The sequence below is a fragment of the Nycticebus coucang genome, chromosome 7, assembly GCF_027406575.1.
Source record: "Nycticebus coucang isolate mNycCou1 chromosome 7, mNycCou1.pri, whole genome shotgun sequence".
Classification (NCBI taxonomy): domain Eukaryota; kingdom Metazoa; phylum Chordata; class Mammalia; order Primates; family Lorisidae; genus Nycticebus; species Nycticebus coucang.
Genome location: NC_069786.1, coordinates 67,824,482 through 67,847,004, shown reverse-complemented (window position 1 = coordinate 67,847,004; position 22,523 = coordinate 67,824,482). Strand labels below are relative to the sequence as shown.

The window sequence follows — 22,523 nt, the reverse complement described above, 5'->3', positions numbered from 1 at the left end:
TTAAAAATCATAAATATGAAAATAATAGCATCTATAACACCTATATCATTTAAAAATCGTAAAGGATATGAAACAAAAATGTGGGTATGCTGTAACTGCAATTAGTATAAAAACATGTACATTAGGCAGGGGGTGGTGGCTCATGCCTGTAATCCTAGCACTCTGGGGCTGAGGTGGGTGGTTTGCTTGAGCTCACAGGTTTGAGACCAGCCTGAGCAAGAGTGAGACCCCGTTGTAATGCCCTAACTCCATTTTGTACATAGAGCCAGACTTACTCTATTTTGCTAAGGGCTTTCAACACTCCCCCTTTAAGCTCAGCTGAAAGCTGCAGAGGTTAGCAAAAAATGCAAAATCCTGTGAAACCACAGCTCCCCCTTGTAAGCACTCCCCTTACCCTGTAGATCTAACCTTGCAGGTGTTGGCTTTTTTTTTTTTTTTAGAGACAGTTTCACTTTTTGGCCCTTGGTAGAGCGTGTGGTGTCACAACTCACAGCAACCTCCAGCTCTTGGGCTTAGGAGATTCTCTTGCCTCAGCCTCCTGAGTAGCTGGGACTACAGGCATCCACCGCAAAGCCCAGCTTTTTTATTTATTTTTTTGTTACAGTTTGGCCAGAGTCAGGTTCGAACCCACCACCCTCGGTATATGGGGCTGGCGCTCTACTCACTGAGCCACAGGCACCACCCGCAGGTTTTGGCTTGACTCCCCTTCCCCTACCAAAAGCACGGTATAAAAAGCTTCTCCGCCTGCTTCTGGTGGTCGAGAGACTTTGTGGCGTGAGCCTGCTCTTGATCAAGGGCCAGTAAAGGACCCTTGCTTAATTTGGACTCAGTGTGATGGTACTTCTCTATTCCACTTGCTTTGGGTATCACACCATCTCTAAAAATAGCCAGGCATTGTGGTGGGCTCCTGTAGTCCCAGTTACTCAGGAGGCTGAAGCAAGAGAATCACTTGAGCCAACAAGTTTGTGGTTGCTGTGAGCTATGACGCCACAGCGCTCTACTGAGGGTGACAAAGTAAGACTCTGTCTCAAAAAAAACACAAAAAACAAAACCAAAAAAAACCATGCACATCAAAAAGATTGAAAAGGAGTACATAACTTCAATAGTTGTAAGAGTGGTACAATTTGTTGGACTTTTTGATTTACCTTTAACATTTAGTAATATACATATAATATAATAATTTTAAAAATTATTTTAAAATTTTATATTGTTAATACTTAAAAAGATTTTTCTGTGCTTATATTAACATTTTCCCATCAGACAAGTATTTAACATCATATAGGTTAAGCATTACAACTAGGAAGACTGTGCAACTTACAGGGAAAAGACCAGTTTCTCCGTCACTCCCATAAGTGTTGTTACAATTGCTGTTCCAAAGAGGAGAAGTCCAGAATAAACATGTATGGGCATGAAAAATGCTCGAAGAGAAAGTGGAGCCCAAGGAAGCAGAAAGATCAAAATACCTAGGAGAAGCTAAACACACACAAAAATGCAAAAGTTATCATTTAATTTTAAGTTTCAACTACCTTTAAATTATTATTTAAAAAACAATATGTTTACAATGAGAAAACCTTTCATGCAGAACCAAGGAGCATAAAATAAAAAGTAAACTTCCCTATCCCCAGTTCCACTACTTAAAGGCAACACCTATTATATCACCTTTTCATATATTCTTCCAGAAACTTTCTATGGCTATACAAGTATATCATATGTGTTACATATAATTTTTTGTATAAATGGTATCTTACTATATATATTATTCTGCATCTTGGTTTTTTCCACTGATGATATATCTTGGAGATCTTTTCATATCAACAAATGTTTTCCAGTTTATTATCCTTGGCTAAAATTCCAAGGATGTAACATTTATTTATATTGTTTTCTATTCATGTACATTTTTGTTTCCAGGTTTTTGCTATCATTAGCAAGGTACAGTGAACATTCTGGTACTTGTTTGTTTTTATCAATTTCCTAAGGTTGCCAGATAGGAAAGGAAGTAGGAGATTTTTTTTAAATCACTAAACCCAAATACATTAGGACATGTAATTTAGTCAGTTCAACCTAAGAAGCTATGTGGAAAGCAGCTGACAATTTTGTTTCGTGAGGAGGAAATGAATTCTGCAAGAAAGTTATCCTCATTTCCTTGATAATTAAATCCCTAGTGGGATACATTTTTGCAAAGAAGATAGCAAGATTCCTAAATGAACTGAAGTCTGTTATACTTTGACAGTTTCGTTTTGTCGCCTCATGTCCCTGTCCATTAAATAGTCTCCTCTCTTTAGGGAAATAACGATGACATAGTGGCTACTGAATTATTAAGTTTAAAGAATGTTTTTTTCAGGTATCTATTTACAATCTCTCACCCTAACAAAACAACTATTAGAAGAGAGGATAATGGGAGAAAAGCACTGACATTAGTGTTAATTTTTCCTAATTGAGATCCAGGGATAAACAGGGGGCTACCAAAAGGATGGAGGCAGGAGGAGGGGTCCAAAGCTCTCATACACATTCAGAATCAGCTTTTGGTAATGAATGGATAGGCTGGTTTGCATATTTTATTGTTCACCTAATACGAAAAATGCCTGTATGTGGCTGGGTGCCTGCAGGTCAGTGAGTAGGGCACTGGCCACATACACAGAGGCTGGCAGGTTCTAGCCCAGCCCGGGTCTGCTAAACAACAATGACAACTGCAACTGAAAAATAGCCAGGTGTTGTGGCGGGCACCTGTAGTCCCAGCTACCTGGGAGGCTGAGGCCAAAGAATCGCTTAAGCCCGAGAGTTTGAGGTTGCTGTGAGCTGTGACACTACGGTACTCTACCAAGGGTGACATAATGAGATTCTGTCTCAAAAAAAAAAAAAAAATGCCTGTATATATTTGAAATAGTTAAGAGGGTTTCCCCTTAAAGGTTCAGAATATTCTTCAATGTCCTTCATTGAACTTCAGTCATTCTACTAGCAGCAAAGGGCCAGCCAGCTTCCTGATACCATACTGTGTTTTCAAAAATGTGGCTTAGGCAAGTGGCTTGTCAGGGATTTCCGTAAATAATACGTTTCTTACCCATAAAAATATACATTTCTCATATTCCTGTTCTCTTGACCATTTTTATTCCTCAGATTCTTACTGTTTTCTCTCATTTCTTTCATAATTCATCACGTGTTGCTTATAATTCATCACATGTGTCTCTTATAATCTTGTATAATCTTGTAAAGATCTAAGCCAGTGGTTCTCAACTTGTGGGTCGTGACTGTATTAGAGGGTCATGGCATTAGGAAGGTTGAGAACCACTGACCTAAGCAGATAAAATGCCAGAAATTTGCTTACAGGATCCCCAAGCAATTTAACTCCTCTAAATCTACCTTTTATCACTAAAAAAAATTCTTTCAACAGGCTGGGGCGTGGTGGCTTACTCCTGTAATCCTATATCTATAGTAGATATGAAAAATGCCATCTTCAGGTTATATTTTATTTATTTATTTTTTTGTAGAGATAGTCTCACTTTATCACCCTGGGTAGAGTGCCAGGGTGTCATAGCTCACAGCAACCTCCAACACCTGGGCTTAGGCGATTCTCTTGCCTCAGCCTCCCAAGTAGCTGGGACTACAGGAGCCTGCCCCAAAGCCCAGCTATTTTATTGTTGCAGTTTGGCTGGGGCTGGGTTTGAACCCACCACCCTCGGTATATGGGGCCGGCACCCTACCTACTGAGCCACAGGCCCCACCCCATCTTCAGGTTATAAAGGAGCCTACCACAAGATTTACACTTCAAATAACAACAGCTAACTTGTATCATTCTAGTGTGCTAAGCTGAGGGCTAAATCTTTCTGTGCATTATTTGGCTTTGATTCTTATGGTTTTGTAAAGGATCATAGCTTTCATTTATACCTAAGCAAACCAAATCCAGATAAATTAAATAACTTGTTCAAGGTCACCAGCTACCAAATGGATGAATCTAATTCCAACTGAATTCACCTTGATTGCAAACCCTGCTTTTTAAACACTACTTGCTCTCTGAGTTGGAACAGGAAAGAAGCAAGGGGACAAATTTCCTCCCACTAAGCAAAGCCATGAAGATGTGAAATGGTATTTCTGAGAAGCCCAGTTAGCACAAAGAAAACAATAGGAAATAAGAATCTGGATACTTCAGAGAGGAAAGAGAATCTTTAGACAATTAAAAGTGCTTTTATGCCTATAATCCTAGCATTATGGCCTCTGGGAGGCCAAGGTGGATTGATTGTCTGAGCTCAAGAATTTGAGACTAGCCTGAGCCAGTGTGAGATCCTATCTCTAAAAACAGCCAAGCATGGGCAGCGCCTGTGGCTCAAAGGAGTAGGGCGCCGTCCCCATATACCGGAGGTGGTGGGTTCAAACCCAGCCCCGGCCATAAACTGCAAACAAACAAAAACAGCCAAGCATTGTGGTGGGCATCTGATCTGTAATCCCAGCTACTTGGGAGTCTGAGGCAAGAGGATGACTTGAGCCCCAGAGTTTGAGGTTGCTGTGAGCTATGATGCTACAGCACTCTACTAAGGATGACAAAGTGAGACTCTGTCTCAAAAAACAAAAATTAATAAATAAATACGCTTTTAATTCACTCAAGTTAAAAAAATCGAATATATTGACATAATTGGCTAATAATAAAGAAGAGAGAGAATATATTTAACAATAATTTGTTATATATTTTGAAATGCCTTAAAGAGAAGAATCGGAATGCTCCCAACACACAAAAAAGATAAATGTTTGAAGTGATAGATATCCCAATTACCCTGATTTGTTCATTACCATTGTATACTTACATTGAAATATGACATGTATCCCCAAAATATGTATAACTATTATACAGGGTGGACATAAAGGTTTGTGTAACGTAAACCTTTATATGAATAAACATTAATTACTTAATTAAAAGAGGAAAAGCAATATTCATTTCAAAAGATGTAGAAAAGGCATTCAATAAAATTCTACACCCACTCATTTAAAAAAGTAAAATAAAAATTTTCCACAAACAAGGGTAGAAGGAAATGAGAAGGATATATGCACTAGTATTAGACATATTCTTTTCAAAATAAGAACAAGTTAAGTATTCTTATCATTAATTCTATACTTCTTTCTTCTTCTACACACTTCTACATACTTCAATACTTCCACACTCTTCAATCTGGCTAGGAAGGAAAAGATACTGTTGACAATATACTGGCCTTGCAGATAAAGGGCAAGAGCAGAGACGGCTCAATAAATGATGATGGGAAAACAGCTTATACATTTCATAAAAAGTGCAGTTGCATCACATCACATCATACGATAAAGTTAATTCTACATGAATTAAGCACTTAAAGATAAACCTTTAATACTTTTAATAGAAAGCATAAGAGAATGTTTTGACCTCAGGGTGAAAAAAAGATTTCATGAACAAGTCATCCAAAGAAAACAAAACAAAACATGAAATCCTAGAGGTAAAGAATGAATTAATTTGGTTGCATGAAAATTGAAAATTTTTCGTGTGGATGGGGTTGTTGCAATAATAAAATAAAGTGAGATTTTTTACTTATCAAAAATATTAACAAAAGAGCAAACTTAAAACTGGAAGAAGATATAGCACAACGTATAAATGATAAGGAATTTAATACAGAAAACCTACAAATCTTTAAGGAAAAGAAAAACAAACTTATTTTTTATTTGGACAAAAGATACTAAGAAGTATTTCTAAGAAGAGAAAACCCGAGTGAAATGAACATTAAAACATGAAAATGGGCAGCGCCTGTGGCTCAACAAAGTAGGGCGCTGGCCCCCTATGCCAGAGGTGGCAGGTTCAAACCCAGCCCCGGTCAAAAACTGCAAAAATAAAACCATGAAGACATCATTATAGACCCACTATTTTGGCAATAATTTACCAGTTTGAAGAGGATGCAGCTGGCAAAGATATGCCATATGAGAACTCTTATAAATTGTGGGCAGGAATAGATGGAGTCAATCACAGTGGAAACCAATTTGGCATTATCTTTTCAGGTTAAGCATCCAATTCCACTCCTAATTATATGCCCAGAAAAACCCTTACATATGAGGACCAGAAGATGTGTATACGAATGTTCAATGCAGCATTGTTTATAACAGAAAGCAGTTGAAAATAACCCAAATGTCTAACAGCAAGAGAATGAGTCAGTCAGTCTGTGGTATATTTATATAGTGGAATATAAAAGCAAAAATGAATGGACTACAGCTAGAGGAATCAATATAGCTGAATCAGTAGTGTAAAATAATTGCAATAGAAAAAAATATATATATATACATATATAGTACGAGACTTTTTTTTTTTTTTGCAGTTTTTGGCCAGGGCCAGGTTTGAACCCACCACCTTCGGTATATGGGGCCGGCGCCCTATTCCTTTGAGCCATAGGTGTTGCCCAGCAGTATGAGATCTTTTAAAAAAGAAATTCAGTTAACAAAGCAAAATTATTGTACTTAGACCTTTAACTTGAAATAAGCAAAATTAAACACTGCACTATTTAATCAATATTTAATAAGACATTTTTGGTAATTAAACAACATCTTTAATTGTTAATGAGCATCATTAATTAAACAGGTATTATTCAATTAATCACTATTTAAATCATACAACATATTGTTTAATTAATCAATTTATCTAATTATACAACATATTTAGTTAATCAATTTGTTTAATTAAACAACATATTATTTAATTAATTAACAAATGTATTGATTCACAGTATGTGGTAAAAGTATAAAGAGATTCAGAGAATGAGAAAAAGCACCAGGAGAATGGTTCTCTCTAGGGACTGGGGTAGGCAGGGAATTGTGAGATCAAGGTGATGTGGGTAGGTGGCTGGAGTTCTACGCTTTCTAAATAAAAATGAATGTGGAATCATGGGAGCTGATTTTATTAGGTTTATCCATAACCTTTATATACATAAAACAGTTTTTTTTTTGTTTATTGTTGGGGATTCATTGAGGGTACAATAAGCCAGGTTACACTGATTGCATTTTGTTATTTTTTTTTAATGCCCCACAGGTTAGGTCTCAGAAGTTGAGTAAAATTTTACACTTAAAATGCTTTAAGCACGATGTTGGAAGGGTGAAGACCTTTTAGCTTTTTTTGCTTATATTGTTTTATTGTTTGATGCCTTTTTTTTTTTTTTTTTTTTTACTGAAACAACCCATGGATTGGCTTCATTTGTCAGGTAAATCCTGATTTGCTACACAGTGGCTAAACCAAACCCCAGCAGTGCTAAGGTAAGAGGATCTAATCTTGAAAATCTCTCCCATCCCCTTCACGCTATGCAGTAGGTTTGTTTCTGGAATTAGACTGAAAAGGAGTGCAAACTAACCTCCCAAACCCAGGTGAAAGGTCCGCATACAATTACACTTTGTAACTGAAGTGCACAGCGGGGTAGGGTGAAGGATCCCAGAGGGCAGAGCTTCCTGCTCTCCATTAACAAAGTGGCAGCCTCAAGAACCCACAGGTGGAGAGAACTGCTCTTGACTCAGAAAGTGAAACTGCTTCTCCTCTTTTAACTCAAGAAATCTGACACAAAAACATCTCTGTCAAAGCATTTTTTTGTGGCTCATATATTTTTACAACTAAGAACACGAGGGCAGGAATCTTTAGAAATCATAGTAAGGAAAGAGGTTAGCTCCTATCAAAAACAAAGAGCAAGCTTAGAAGTGGTTTCTTTCCATTAGGAAAGAAAAGGTTCTTTCATTTAATTTCTTTTTGAACACATCTGGGTGATCTGTCACTTCTATGGAGAAGCAATACAAACGACTTAAAAATAGCTTTTATATAATAAAAGAATACAGCTGAAATGTCATCCGTCCAACAAGAGGGATAAGAAACTGTTCACCTCATTCCTGAATGAACAGCCAGAAGGCACCAAGAATGACATTCACATCTGTGGGTGAGGGATGCAGTTTGCTGAGTTTTAAAAATTATATATATATTTGTATATAACATATGATTTACTTATATTTAAAACAAAAGAGCAACATGTTCAAGCAAGTCAAACAAAATATGTCTTAAAAATTAATAATTCTCCCCAACCAATCTCATCCTTCTATTGGAAGTAGTTCAGTAGATTCTTCTACAATTTTCCTTATACATCTATACATCTGTGGTTTTCCCTTTCATTTCTTTTTCACAAAAAATGACATTTTAGTATACATAATTTTTTCCAGTTTTTTTTAATGCTGAAAAACATGGATTTCACCCTTGATCAGGAGGTATAGCTACATTTTTTGTAATAACTGTATAATATCCAACAATATGGACTTACCACAAATTATTTAACATTTCCCTATTGATAAATATAGGTTGCTTCCCATTTCCTGCCTGTAAAACAATGATGCTTCCTCTACCTCAGATTAAACAAATTATATACTTCATTTCTTAATTTTCTTTTTCTCTTTTCATTGTCTTTAGTTTTTATGTTTAGACTTTTAACCTATCTGAAATCTTTCTTTTCCTATTGTGTGACATACTGAATAGTTTTGTTTTGTTTTCTTCCAAATAAATAGCTTTTTTTTTTGAGACAGAGTCTTAACTCTGTTGTCCTGGGTAGAGTGCTATGCTGTCATAGCTCCCAGCAACCTCATACTCTTGGGCTTAAGCAATCCTCCTGCCTCAACCTCCCGAGTAGTGGGAGTACAGGCACCCGTTACAATGCCTGACTGGTTTTTCTATTTTTAGTAGAGATGTGGTCTTGATTTTGCTCAGGCTAGTCTCAAACTCCTGACCTCAAGCAATCCACCTGCCTTGGCCTCCCAGAGGGTTAGGATTACAGGCATGAGCCATGCACCTGTCCTTAAATAACATTTATTAAATAAGCATCCTTTCTCCACTAAATTGAAACACCGTTGTGTCACAGAAAAAGTTCTCCTTCATACTTGGACTATTTCTGTACTCTCTATCCTTTCTAATACTCTGAATGTATTTGTTTGTTCCTGGGTTAATAACTTGTTTCGAATAAGGCAGGTCTCCCTTCACTTCTTTTTCAAGCTTTTCTTAGTTATTTTAGGATATTTGTTCTTCTGTATAAAGTTTAAGACATTACTGCATTTAAAATTAGAAATACATTAAACATAACTATTAGTTGAAGAAGAAAAGATATTTCTATGTTAATTTTTCTCTTTCAGTAACATGGTATTCTCTCTGATCATATCATGTTTTTTGTTTTCCAGTAAGATTTTATAGTACTTTATATATTCTACATCTAGATCTTTTACACTCATTGTTCAGTTTATTCCTGGTTATGTCAGAGTTTCTTATCTGTATTATAGAGTCTACTTCTTTTTTGAAGTGGTTGTTCCTAGTATAGATAAAAGTACTTTTATTTTATTTTATATTTATTTTTTTTTTGTAGAGACAGAGTCTCACCCTATGGCCCTCGGTAGTGTGCTGTGGCCTCACACAGCTCACAGCAACCTCCAACTCCTGGGCTCAAGTGATTCTCTTGCCTCAGCCTCCCGAGTAGCTGGGACTACAGGCGCCCACCACAACGCCTGGCTATTTTTTGGTTGCAGTTTGTCTGGGGCTGGGTTTGAACCCGCCACCCTCAGTACATGGGGCCGGCGCCTTACGGACTGGGCCACAGGCGCCGCCCCTACTTTTATTTTATTTTAATTTATTTTGTTTTATTTTATTTTATTATTTTATTTTATTTTGAGACAGAGTCTCACTTTGTTGCCCTGGCTAGAGTGCCATGGCATCATAGCTCATAGCAACCTCAAACTCTTGAGCTCAAGTGATCTTCTTGCCTCAGCCTCCTAAGTAGCCGGAACTACAGGTGCCCACCACAAAACCCAGCTAATTTTTAGAGACAAAGGTCTCACTTTGGCTCAGGCTCATCTCAAACTCCAGAGCTCAGGCAATCCACCTGCATCGGCCTCCCAGAGTGCTGGGATCACAGGCGTGTGGCACATTGCCTAGCCTGACAAAAGTTATTGAATTATTCATGGCTGTTTTATGTCCAGCCACCTTTCAAATTCTCTCATTACTTTTGATAATCTCTTGAATTTCTAGACAAATATATGGTCTGAAAACAGGAAAAAGAGCCACAAATTTTCTATTATATGAATTTTTTTCATTATTTTGTATATTAGCTAAAACTTCTAGAACCAAGTTGAATGACAATAGTAACAAGTATCAATGTCTTATTTATGATTTTAATGAAAATATCTTCAGTATTTCAGTCTAACCTGAGGCTTGCTATTGAATGTTAGCAAAGCTGTGTGTAATGAGAGCCACCACCTGCAGAGGTGCAATGGGGCCATACCTAAGAGAAGTTTGCCTTCTTCCAGTGTATTGAAATACCTTAAAGTACTTGCTCTTTAAAGGACAAAGGTATAAAATAATGTGGTTCCCTTTTTTAGTGATAGATTTCAAATGACCTTCCTAATTTCTTCTACTGTTTTTATTTGTCTGTTTTGGTTTTCAAGTTCTTCATGGATCAAGTTTGGTAGATTATATTTGGCAAGAAAATAATCCTTTTTACTTTTTTAAAGATATTAAGTTTTATAATTAAAGTTTTATATTAAATTTAATAATCTAATTAGCATATACTAAAATTTAATAATCTATCCTAATTTTAAAATATTATTTGTATCTATGATTATCTTTCTCATTCTGAATGTTGTATATTTTGGTTTTTCTCAATCAAACTCGCCATTGTTTATCAATTTTTATTTTATTTTTTAAGGAACCTGTTCTTCATTTCATTTATATTTTCTTTTCTTTTTTATTTTTATAGTTGTGGTAGGCCACATCACGGACCCTGTAGAGTATAAAGGTGTTCACACTCTAATCTCTGGATCTTGTGAATGAATATGTTATATTACAAAAGATACTGTAACTAAGGTTACAGACCTTATGATTGGGGGATAGTCTTAGATTATCTGGGTTAGCACAATCTAACCAGGTGTATCATTTTAATAACAGAGAATTCAAGAATGTGGAATCAACTCAAGTGCCCATAAACCCATGAATGGATTAATAAACTGTGGTATATATATATATATATACCATGGAATACTAGTCAACTATTTAAAAAGATGGAGACTTTACATCCTTTATAACAGTGGTTCTCAACCTTCCTAATGCCTCCTAATGCTGCGACCCTTTAATACAATTCCTCATGTTGTGGTGACCCCCAACCATAAAATTATTTTCATTGCTACTTCATAACTGTAATTTTGCTACTATTATGAATCGTAATGTAAATATCTGATATGCAGGATGTATTTTCATTGTTACAAAGGGGTCGAGACCCACAGGTTGAGAACTGCTGCTTTATATCAACCTGGATAGAGTTGGAGAACATTCTCTTTAATAAAGTATCACAAGAATGTAAAAGCAAGTATCTGATGTATTCTATACAAATATGAAGCCAGTAAATGAACTAATACCTGCCCACACAAGAGAAAAATTCAATGTAATTTAAGTTGGGGGGAGGGGGGAGGGGAGACAGGGAAGGAAGGAGAAGGATCGCTGTGCTCCCGCCTGATGGGCACAGTGTAAGGGTACACCTCACACCTCCTGGGTGTGGGACACAATTACAACGGGACCTTACCTAACAAACACAAACAATGCAACTTAATCATTTGTATCCTTCTACAATTAGTCTGAAATTAAAAAAAAAATAGAGTGACATACAATTCTAAAAAAAAAACAAAAACGGCAGAGAACTTTCTCTGGTTGAGGAGAAGAGACCAGAGGGAAGGCAGAGGAGAAGTCAAAGCAATTCCATGGCAGTTAGGTGGGTTTGATTCTCCAGAGCTAGCACTGAGATGGAGGGAGCTGTGTACAGGAGCAGAGAAGGGCCCAGGGCAATCCCCAGCTGACAGCATGAAGAAATGCGGCCGTCCTAAAATTACAAGGACCTAGATTCTCCTAACAATCTGAATTAACTTGGAAGGTGATTCTACCCCAGAGGGTCCCAGTCAGAGCCCAGGTGGGCTGATAACTCGATTTTGGCTTTGTTAAACCCAGAGCAGAGAAATCAGCCATGCCAATCTAGATTTTTTTTCTTTTTTTTTTTTTTTTGTAGAGACAGGGTCTCACTGTACCGCCCTCTGCAGAGTGCCCTGGCGTCACACAGCTCACAGCAACCTCTAACTCTTGGGCTTAAGCGATTCTCTTGCCTCAGCCTCCCGAGTAGCTGGGACCACAGGCGCCCGCCACAATGCCTGGCTATTTTTTTGTTGCAGTTTGGCCGTGGCTGGGTTTGAACCCTCCACCCTCGGCATATGGGGCCGGCGCCCCACTCACTGAGCCACAGGCGCCGCCCTCTAGATTTCTTTTGTACAGAAATTGTGAGATAAAAAAATTGTGTTGTGGGCAGCACCTGTGGCTCAAAGGAGTAAGGCATCAGCCCCATATACCGAGGTGGTGGGTTCAAACCCAGCCCCTGCCAAAAACTGCAAAAAAAAAATTGTATTGTGCTAAGCCATTAAGTTTGTGGTAATTTGTTACAGCAACAAGAGAAAATGAATAGAATTAGTCATGATTCGGGCGGGGGGGTTCTTATTAATTTACTCTTCCTGGTGTATTTTGCTGCTCTGTTTTGGTTTAAATGAATATGTATTTTCAGTTTTTTTCCCCAAAAATAATAAAAAGCATTTAAGTCTATATTCCTATGAGAACTATTTTAGATAAGACCCATAGATTTTATAAAGTACTCTTTTTTTGATAATTCCTAGATAATTTCTTAATTTTACATATTAAGATATAGAGCAGAGTGTAAATTGGTTTTTAGAGAATCTAGGTTAAAAGGCATACCTGGCGCAGGAAATCTTTTATTATAATACATATTCTGTATGTATTTTATTATGTTATTTGTTATTCTGTAAATTCCATAGTTCTGGTGTCCCCTGATGGGGGAATAGTTATAACGGAAACACGTATAAAGAATGTTAAGTAGGGCGCCGGTCCTATATGCCGAAGGTGGCAGGTTCAAACTCAGCCCAGGCCAAAACCCACAAAAAAAAAAAAAAAAAAAAAAAAAAAGAATGTTAAGACCACATTTCTAGTCACTGAATTTTTTTTTCTTTTCTTTTTTTGAGACAGGTAGAGTGTATAGCAGCGTCATCATAGCTCACAGCAACCTCAAACCCCTGGGCTCAAGGGATCCTCCTATTTTGTGTAGAAATAGGGTCTCGCTTTTGCTCTGGCTTGTCTCCAACTCCTGACTCAATTGATCTTCCCACCTGGGCCTCTCAGAGAGCTAAGATTGAAGGTGAGAGCCATCGCTCCTGGCCTGTTTTACCTTTTATACTTAGTTTATAAATACACCAAGACACTGACTGACCTGTAAGACATAGAATATGACAGCTGCCAGTCCCACCCAGCCGTGCAGACTGTACAGATGGGGGATATTCCTGGCATTGCGGTTCTCAAACACAGCCACCAGGGAGGTAATTGCAAGAATGGCAGCAACAGCATTTAACCCTGCGTGGATGGATTTCATCAGGAGCTTGCTGCATTTCCAGGTCCATGGCAGTCTGTACACGATGATGGCTAGGAGGAGATAAAATGGGACAGAACATGGGTTTTTAAAAATCAACACCAAATGGGCACTCTTTTTTTATGAAAACCTTTTCCCCTGCCTTCCCCCCTCCCCTCCTTCCAGTGTTATTCCTGTCTCCCAGTGACTCTTTTTTGGAGGTGGGAGGTTGGGTAGGACTCCGTTCCTGGCTGGCATTTTCTTCACTCCCAATTGGTGAAGGAACCTTGGTGCCTCTCAGGCTCAGTCCTAAGGCTTTTCCTTCCTAGGCACTCTCTTTGTGCGTGAACATTCCCTCTTTCACTGATATCTACATGGCAGGGACTCCAAAATTTATTTCTCCAGCCCAGCACTGTCTTCTAAACTCCACACCCATGTAACCCAATGCCTTCTTGACATTTCCATAATGCCTTTTAATCATATTATCTGTTATCGTATTAACAGGTTCATGCCTATTGTTGCTTTTCTTCTTAAAAATGTCTTTGTTTAATAAGAAAAAGAAAGACGGGCGGCGCCTGTGGCTCAGTGAGTAGGGCGCCAGCCCCATATGCTGAGGGTGGCGGGTTCAAACCCAGCCCCGGCCAAACTGAAACAAAAAAATAGCGGGGCGTTGTGGCGCACGCCTGTAGTCCCAGCTGCTCAGGAGGCTGAGGCAAGAGAATCGCGTAAGCCCAAGAGTTAGAGGTTGCTGTGAGCCGTGTGACACCACAGCACTCTACCCGAGGGCGGTACAGTGAGACTCTGTCTCTACAAAAAAAAAAAAGAAAGAAAAAGAAAGACTAAGGAACAGAAAACATGCAAAAAATTTAAATAGACATTTCACAAAGGAGTATATCCTAGTGGCTAATAAACATAAGAGATCGGCTTCCTTAGTCATCAGAGAAATGCAAATTGAAACCAAATGAGAATTCCTCTACCGTACTCTGAATGATTAAATACAGACAATACTGGGTATGGAAATGAATGTACAGCAATTAGAACTCTAATGTTCTGCTGATGGTAGTTTAAATAAGAACAAATACTTTGGAAAACTGGCAATATTTACTTAAGCTAAACTTATGCCTACCTATGAGATAGCAATTTCACTCCTGGGCATATGCTGAAGAGAAATATGTACATATGTTCACCAAAGACACGTCCTAGAATATTATTAATAACAATATTTATGGCACCAACATAAATATTCTGGAAACTTCCCAAATGCCCATCATCAATAGAATGAGTAAATAAATTCACAGCCTGGAATAATATACAGCAAAGAGCATGAATGAGCTATAACTAGAATAACACTCGACAATATGGATCAACCTACAATGTCCAGTCCCCAAAAGCCAAACACTAATAAGTATATAGTCTGATTTAATGCATTATATATGAAGTAAAAAAACAGGCAAAACTCATGTCTGCAATGCTAAGAAAGGATAATAGTTGCCTTTGTGAGAAAGGGATATTGCAACTGCAAAGAACACGCAAGGGATTTCAGAGGCTCCCATCAATATTCTGTTTCTCAACCTGGGTGGTGGAGACACAGGTGTTCACTGGGAGAATATTTATCATTCTGTGTGTGATTTAATGTCAATAAAAAGGCTTCTAAAAATGACTGTTTTTTTAAGAGACCACCAGAGGCAGAGAGGAGCAAACACATTTCCACACTTAGTCGCCTCCTGACTCTCCTGGATTCCATTAGGGAAGAGGAAGTGCTAGTTCGCTGCCAACCCAGGAGTAGGCCCTCAGGCTGCAGTAAGAAGAATCCCAGGAGAAGACTAACGGGTAAAATTGGAGAAAGTGAGACAGCAAGCTAAAATTACTAGAAACTCTCAGGAAATCAGGAAGTAAAGAAAGAAGAAGAAACAAGAAACCAGAAAAACCCATCAGATCAGTTAATTAATGCTTGGAGTGGCCAGGAGATTCACAGCTTCCTAAAAGAATGCACATCTCTTGAATTTGAAGAGTTGAACAAAAAAAAATCATGAATGGTCTAAGGTAATTAGCCAGTGTCTTGAATGGGCAGAAAGAGGGACTGGCAGGACCTGTCTCCACACCATAAGTTTGCAGGAGGCCAACCCTGTCCTCATGAAGAGGCCCTACAAAGGCTAGGGACATAGATGGAAGGCTAGCATCTTTCCAGGTCCTTCCGCTGCAGAGACACCTGACTTCCCAGCTCCCAGGTACCCAGCGCTGGCCTATGCCATTGACTTCAAGAGGCCACTGTGGGCTCCTCTACCCCAGAGCTACGTGCAGGATCCTTGGGTACCCAGACGGCAGCCCTGGAGCATGACCCTTCCATGCCTTCAGCTGGACCCTTCCATGGACCCTTCAGCTCCATGCCTGTCCCCGACCTTTTTCCTGGCAGCCCAAACATCCCACCCCTGCCCAGTAGTGGTTACCCTCTTCTGATTTTGATCCAGGTCCTGTACTTACAGTTAGAACTTGGATCCTGACTCTGAAAACCCATCCAAAAAATAGCACAATCGATGTATTGGTACATGGCTCCTTCCTCTCCCAGACCAATGTAATCAGAATAAAAACGTGAACTAAATGAGTGACCATGACCTCAAAACAACATAAATAAATAAATAATTTTTTTGTATTGAGTGTCCTAGTTTAAGCTCCTATCCATCCCTTCAGCCCATGTCAGAGAAAATTTAGGTATCTGGAAATATGTTATAGATTGAAAAAGTTTAAAGAATACTTCCTTGGAAGATGAATTCCACTGTATCAACAGTATATCATGTACACTTCTTAACTCTGCCAAAAAAAAAAAAAAGAAACAGCCTCCCTCCATCAAAGACGTTTATAATATGAATATATAAAACTTCATGGGATCATAACAACATACGGGGTCATCTCTTCCTTTTTTAAGCAGAAACACAATCTACAAAGACAGATATGAATTCAGCCTATTTAAAATTTTCAGCACAAGGTGTCAGTCATCCTTCCTGCTCTTCAGCCCCACTCCAGCACTCAACAGCCCCCACCTTACGGAGGGTATTCCTTTCACTCAATCCAAACCTTGGAGGATTGCTACTTACTAATTTTAGTGTGTATATGAGTATCTTGTAAGTGTTGATTGATTATCCTTCCTTGAGGACACGGAGACTTTTTGGATATTCACTTCTGTACTCAATGAATAGAAATATTTAAACATTTAATACAAGCTATCTAATGGAATACCTTAAAGAGTATACTTTTAAAGCAAGCTCAAGGTACCCTCTTGTCCCCTACTTCATCTTCTCTGTAGGCATTAATGTGTTTTGCTGTTTCTCCTTGTATCCTCAGAGCCTAAGACAGCCCCAGGCTTACAGTATGTAGCTCTATAAGTATTTTTTTAATTTGTTGATTTTTTTTTGATTGACATATAATAATTGTTCATGTTTATGGAGTAATAGTGATGTTTCAATGCATACAATGTATAGTTATCAGTTCAGGGTAATTAGCAATCCATCATCTTAAGTATTTATCATTTCTTTGTGTTAGGAACATTCCATTCTCTCTGCCAACCCAGGATTAGGCCCTCAGGCTGCAGTAAGAAGAATCCCAGGAGAAAACTAAGGAGTAAAAATGGAGAAAGAAAGACATTTTATGTGTCCACAATAGTGTAGCTATTTTAAGGTATATATTATTGTTAATAATAGTCATTCTGTTGTGCAATAGAACACTAGACCTTATTTTTTAAACTCTTATTTTGAGATAATTGTACATGCATATGCAGTTGTAAGAAATAATACTTCTCATCCAGGATTCCCCAGTGGTAACATCTCAACTATAGTACAATATCACAACCAGGAAATTGACATCTATGTAATTACTGACCTTATTTAAGAGTTCATCACTTTTACTTGAGAAAGAGAGAGAGAGAGAGATCCATCAGTATTTTTAATTATTATTATTTTTTTATTTTTAGAGACAGGGCCTCACTCTGTTGCCCAGGCTGGAATGCAGTGGCACAGTCATAGCTCATGGCAGCCTCTAATTCCTCACCTCAAGAAATCCTCTTACCTCAGCCTCAAAGTGCTGGCATTACAGGTGGGAGCCACCACATCCAGCCCATAAGTACTTTTTAAATAAACAAATGCAAAGCACTTTCTGCAGACTGATCAAAATGTAAAACCAAATTGCTGTCAACTCAAATACTGCGGTTTCCCCTGCTCATGCTTTTTCTCCTCTGAGCATTCAGTGGCACACCCTATATAATTCTCTGGTTTTCAGGGAATGCAAATGCCTCTTTACGCAAAGACTCAGTGACCATTTATCCATAAAGTGGTCCCTTTTGCAATCCGTGTGATTAGGCAGTAGTAAAATAAAAGTGCGCAATATGTGAAGACCTAATAAATACATCTCTCCTGCTGGTTTGGCCCCACTTATTACACACACATGTGCATGTACACACACAAGCCCTTGCTAGGTAGTAGGTACCATGCTAAATGCTTTATATGCTTATATATATATATATTTTTTTTTTTCTGTTGCCCTCCATTTAGTGCCATGGCATCACAGCTCACAGCAACTTCAAACTCTTGGGCTCAAGTGATTCTCTTGCCTTAGCCTCCCAAGTAGCTGGGACTACAGGCACCCACCACAATGTCTGACTATTTTGGGGTTGCAATTGTCATTGTTTAGTAGGCCCAGGCTGGGTTTGAACCCACTAGCCTCGGTGCATGTGGCTGGTGCTGTAACCAGTGTGCTACGGATGCCGAGCCTATATGCTCACATTTTAATTCTCACTTCCACTCTGTGAAGAAGGTACAAATATTATTACTATTGTTCAGAGGAGGATGCTGAAGCAGAGAAGTTAAGTAGTGTGCTCCTTCTGAATTAGTGGGTTTTTTTGTTTTGAGACAGAGTTGCACTTTGTCGCCCCCAGTAGAGTGCCCTGGCATCATAGCTCACAGTAACCTCTAACTCTTAGGCTCGAGAGATTCTCTTGCCTCAGCCTCCTGAGTAGTTGGGAATATAGGCACCCGCCACCATGCCCATCTATTTTTAGAGATGGAGTATCTATCTAGCTCAGGCTGATCTCCAACTCATTAGCTCAGGCGATCACCCACCTTGGCCTCCCAGAGTGCTGGGATTATAGGAATGAGCTGAATTAGTGTTTTAAAATTAATATGATTAGTCAGGGGCAGTGGCTCACGCCTGTAATCCTAGCACTCTGGGAGGCTGAGGCAGGTGTATTGCTTGAGCTCATGAGTTTGGGACCAGCCTGAGCCAGAACAAGGCCTCATACGGGGACTTCTCTAAAAATATTTGGGTATTGTGACAGGCTCCTGTAGTCCTAGCTACTTGGGAGGCTGAGGCAAGAGAATCGCTTGAGCCCAAGAGTTTGAGGTTGCTGTGAGCTATAACACCATGCACTCTACTGAGGGTGACAAAGTAAGACTCTCTCGCCAAAAAATAAAAATAAAATTAATATGATTACTGTTGTTATTGTTATCATTACCACAGTCATGTCACCCATGAACCACTGGAGGAGGGTGGAGGAATCTTAGATGAGTGAAATATGAAAAGGAAATACTCAGTATGTATTTGCTCAAAAAGCAAATTATGAACAATAAACCACAATAGCCTTTTCTCTCCACCACCCTGGATCATATTATATCAAAAATTTCCAAAATCAAAAATAATCATTTTTATGAAAAGTCAGGACTGATAGGAATGTTCCAAGCAGGGGGATTCTGGAGGGCCTAGAATTGATCTGGGCCCACAGGTGTATTCATGTTATAAAAATATATCCATCTTGATTTAGGTACTTTTCTGCATGTTTGTTTTTCTTTTCTTTTTTTAACTTCAAATTAATATGAGGGTACACATTTTTCGGTTACATTGTTCTTACTTCCAGGGTAAAGTTCCAGTTGTAGAAGAGCCCCTCACCCAGGGAGCGTGTTATACACCCTCACAGTGTGCACATCAGGTGAGATCCCGCCTCATGCCCTCCCTCCTTCTACCAAACATCCTAGCCCCCTCCCCACTCTTGCCCCCCTCTACCTCCATACCAGATTATATTTGTGTTTTATTGTTTATATGAGTGTGTAATTGTTTATATATTGGTTTCATATTAGTATGGAATACATTGGATAGTTATTTTTCCATTCTTGTGATACTTTACTAAAAAGAATGTATTTCAACTTGATTCAGGTAAATGTAAAAGCTATAAAGTCTCCACATATTTTTTTTGGCAGGGGGAGACAGAGTCTTACTTTACTCTTACTCTACTCAGTAGAGTACGGTGGCATCTAACTCATAGCAACATCCAACTGTTGGGCTCAAGTGATTCTCTTGCCTCAGCTTTCCAAAGTGCCCACTACATCACTGGCTATTTTTGTGTGTGTGTGTTTGGTTGCAGTTTTGGCTGGGGCCGGATTTGAACCCACCTCCTCCCATATATGGGGCCGGCACCCCACTCCTTGAGCCATAGGCACCACTCAACACTGGCTATTTTTTTTTTTAGAGATGGGGGTCCTCACTCTGGCTCAGGCTGGTCTCGAACCTGTGAGCTTGGGCAATCCACCCACCTCCGCCTCCCGGAGTGCTAGGATTACAGGCGTGAGCCACCACACCCAGCCCAAGTCTTCATATTTTTTAATGGTTGAATAGTATTCCATGGTATACATATACCATAGTTTGTTGATCCATTTTTGGGTTGATGGGCTCTTAGTTTGCTTCCATGACTTGGCAATTATGCATTGAGCTGCAATAAACATTCTGGTGCAAATGTATTTGTGGTAAAATTATTTTTGTTCTTCTGGGTAGATACCTAGTAATGGGATTGTAGCATCAAATTGAAGGTCTACTTTTAGATCTTTGAGGATTCTCCATACTTCTCTCTAAAAAGGCTGTATTAGTTTGCAACCTCACTATTTGTTGTTTTTCAATAAAAGTCAACTTTTTGGCCAGGCATGGTAGCTCACATCTGTAATCCTAGCAGTAGTCCCAGTTACTCGGGAGGCTTAGGCAAGAGGACTGCTCAAGTTCAAGAGTTTGAGTTGCTCTGAGCTATGATGACATGGGACTCTAGCCTGAGCAATAGAGTGAGACTGTCTCAAAAAAAAAAAAAAAGTTAACTTTTTAAAAATGTTGCCAAAAATTCAAAAATAACTGTGTTTCCAGTGGAGACTTTTTACTCTTCCTAATACTATGGAGCATCACAGAGGAATGTTTATGCAAATGTTTCTCAGATTACCTGCATACTAGGTCTTCCTCGCCAGCAGTAGCATCAATGGAACATGTTAGGAGAGGTGCTCACTCGTGGTCTAAATGGGCAAGACAGTTGTGGTTTGAGAGTCCATAGGTCTATTTAACGTGTTCCCATCTCTTCTGTTAGTTTTGCATCTATCTGCAGCTTCTCTCCTCAATCATCCTGCCTCACTCTTGATTCCTAGCAGCTCTAAGTTTAGGCTTATAAAATTTTATGTTGCCAAAAATCTTAACTAACATCTGTTAAAGCAGAGTGGTGAGAACATGGGGGTCTATTATATTAATTTCTTATGTTTGAAAGAGTTCATTCTAGTCTAAAGTTAGAGCAATATTTTCACAAGTTCACAAACTCATAGCCAGTTAGTCTCCCCTACTCAATAGGCAGCTTGTGGAAGGGTGATGGGCTCCCGTCTGAATACAGCCTGTGACCTTCAGCGCAGGAAGTTCTCAGCATCGCTCCTGGCTACATAGAGTCTCTGCTGCAGAGCTGACTCAGCTGCAAAATGTTCTCCTGATAACTGCAAAATGTTACATTTGCATGAGCTGTTTATATGCTTTTAAAAATGCATAAATAACTGAAATGTGGTGGATTTGAGGAGAAAAGGGCAACCTTAAATCAAACCACATTTCTTAAACAAGAAGTTATTCTCAACAGTTTTAACAACTGCCTGGAGAGTGGAATTTATATTTTTCTTGCATCTTTGGCTCAGCACTTACCAGACACCATTCCTGAGGTTCAGTGAGAAGGAAGAAAAAGGTCTCCTAAACCTACAAGAAGGAGAAATGGTGTAACACAGCTACTTGTGACTCAAACAAGGGTTTGCTGTTAGAGGCTCTAGAAAATGAGGGGGAAAGAGGAACACATATATTGTGAAATATATTTTAAATCCTTTAAAAGGAAAAGATATTGGTGGAATATGCTAGTGTAATAAGCTAAAAAACAGAAGGGAGGAAGATAGAAATTAATACTGATTATTCTTTAGACAATGAAATAGAAAATATAGTAACTTGGATTTTAATTTAATTACTAGAAAATTTCCTACTTGGATCATCAAATTCAGGAATAGGTGAAAATATATATTCTATAAGATGAGCTCTCTGGTTTGACACCAGCTTTCTATCCATATACGATTACAGAACGATCTCTATACCCAACTTTGTCTTACAGGAGGCAACGCAAATTTAGGATCTGTCAAAGTGTGTGTGACAGAGGAGTTGTTCTTGGAGAGAGAGAAATGTCCTAATATTTGGAAAACATTTTGACTCTAATACTTCGGAGTTTAAATCTTGTGATTCATAAGAAGGCAAACACATCTATCTTGTTCACTGTCAGATCCCAACATTTAGCATAGCCTGGCACGTAGCAGGAGTTTAGCGAGTAGATGTGAATAAGTAAATCTCAATAATGCACAGCAATTATTCAGTATTCTCAAATGAGTAAATCCTCTGGTTTTCTGAAATTTATTTTTAAAAATAATTTTTTTGTATAGCTGACAAGTAAAAATTGTATACACTTACAGTGTATGTGAAGTTTTGAAACATCACTGTGAAATGGTTAAATCAAGCTAGTTAGCATATCCATCACCTCACATACTTATTTTTTGTTGTAGCAGATCCTCTTGCAAAATGCACAAATCAAAAACTCAATATAGGCTGGGCGTGGGGCCCATGCCTGTAATCCCAGTACTTTTGGATGCTGAGATGAGAAGACCATTTTAAGGCCAGGAGTTCGAGACCTGCCTCCACAAGTTTCTTTCTTTCTTTTTTTTTTTTGTAGAGACAGAGTCTCACTTTATGGCCCTCGGTAGAGTGCCGTGGCCT

At 38.7% G+C, this 22,523-nt stretch overlaps 1 protein-coding gene across 2 annotated transcripts in view; it reads right to left on the bottom strand.

Annotated features, from left to right (window-relative positions):
* Nucleotides 1–22,523, bottom strand: part of LOC128590683 (plasma membrane ascorbate-dependent reductase CYBRD1) — a 36,746-nt gene that overhangs the window by 3,891 nt on the left and 10,332 nt on the right. Inside the window, exons 2-3 of one of the 2 annotated variants that reach the window (XM_053598082.1) lie at nucleotides 13,314–13,522; nucleotides 1,319–1,473 (exon numbers count right to left, since the gene is read on the bottom strand). In XM_053598082.1, the coding sequence (XP_053454057.1) occupies nucleotides 1,319–1,473; nucleotides 13,314–13,522 (364 nt within the window). The remainder of the gene's footprint in view (nucleotides 1–1,318; nucleotides 1,474–13,313; nucleotides 13,523–22,523) is intronic. The other variant, XM_053598083.1, reaches the window with a different exon arrangement.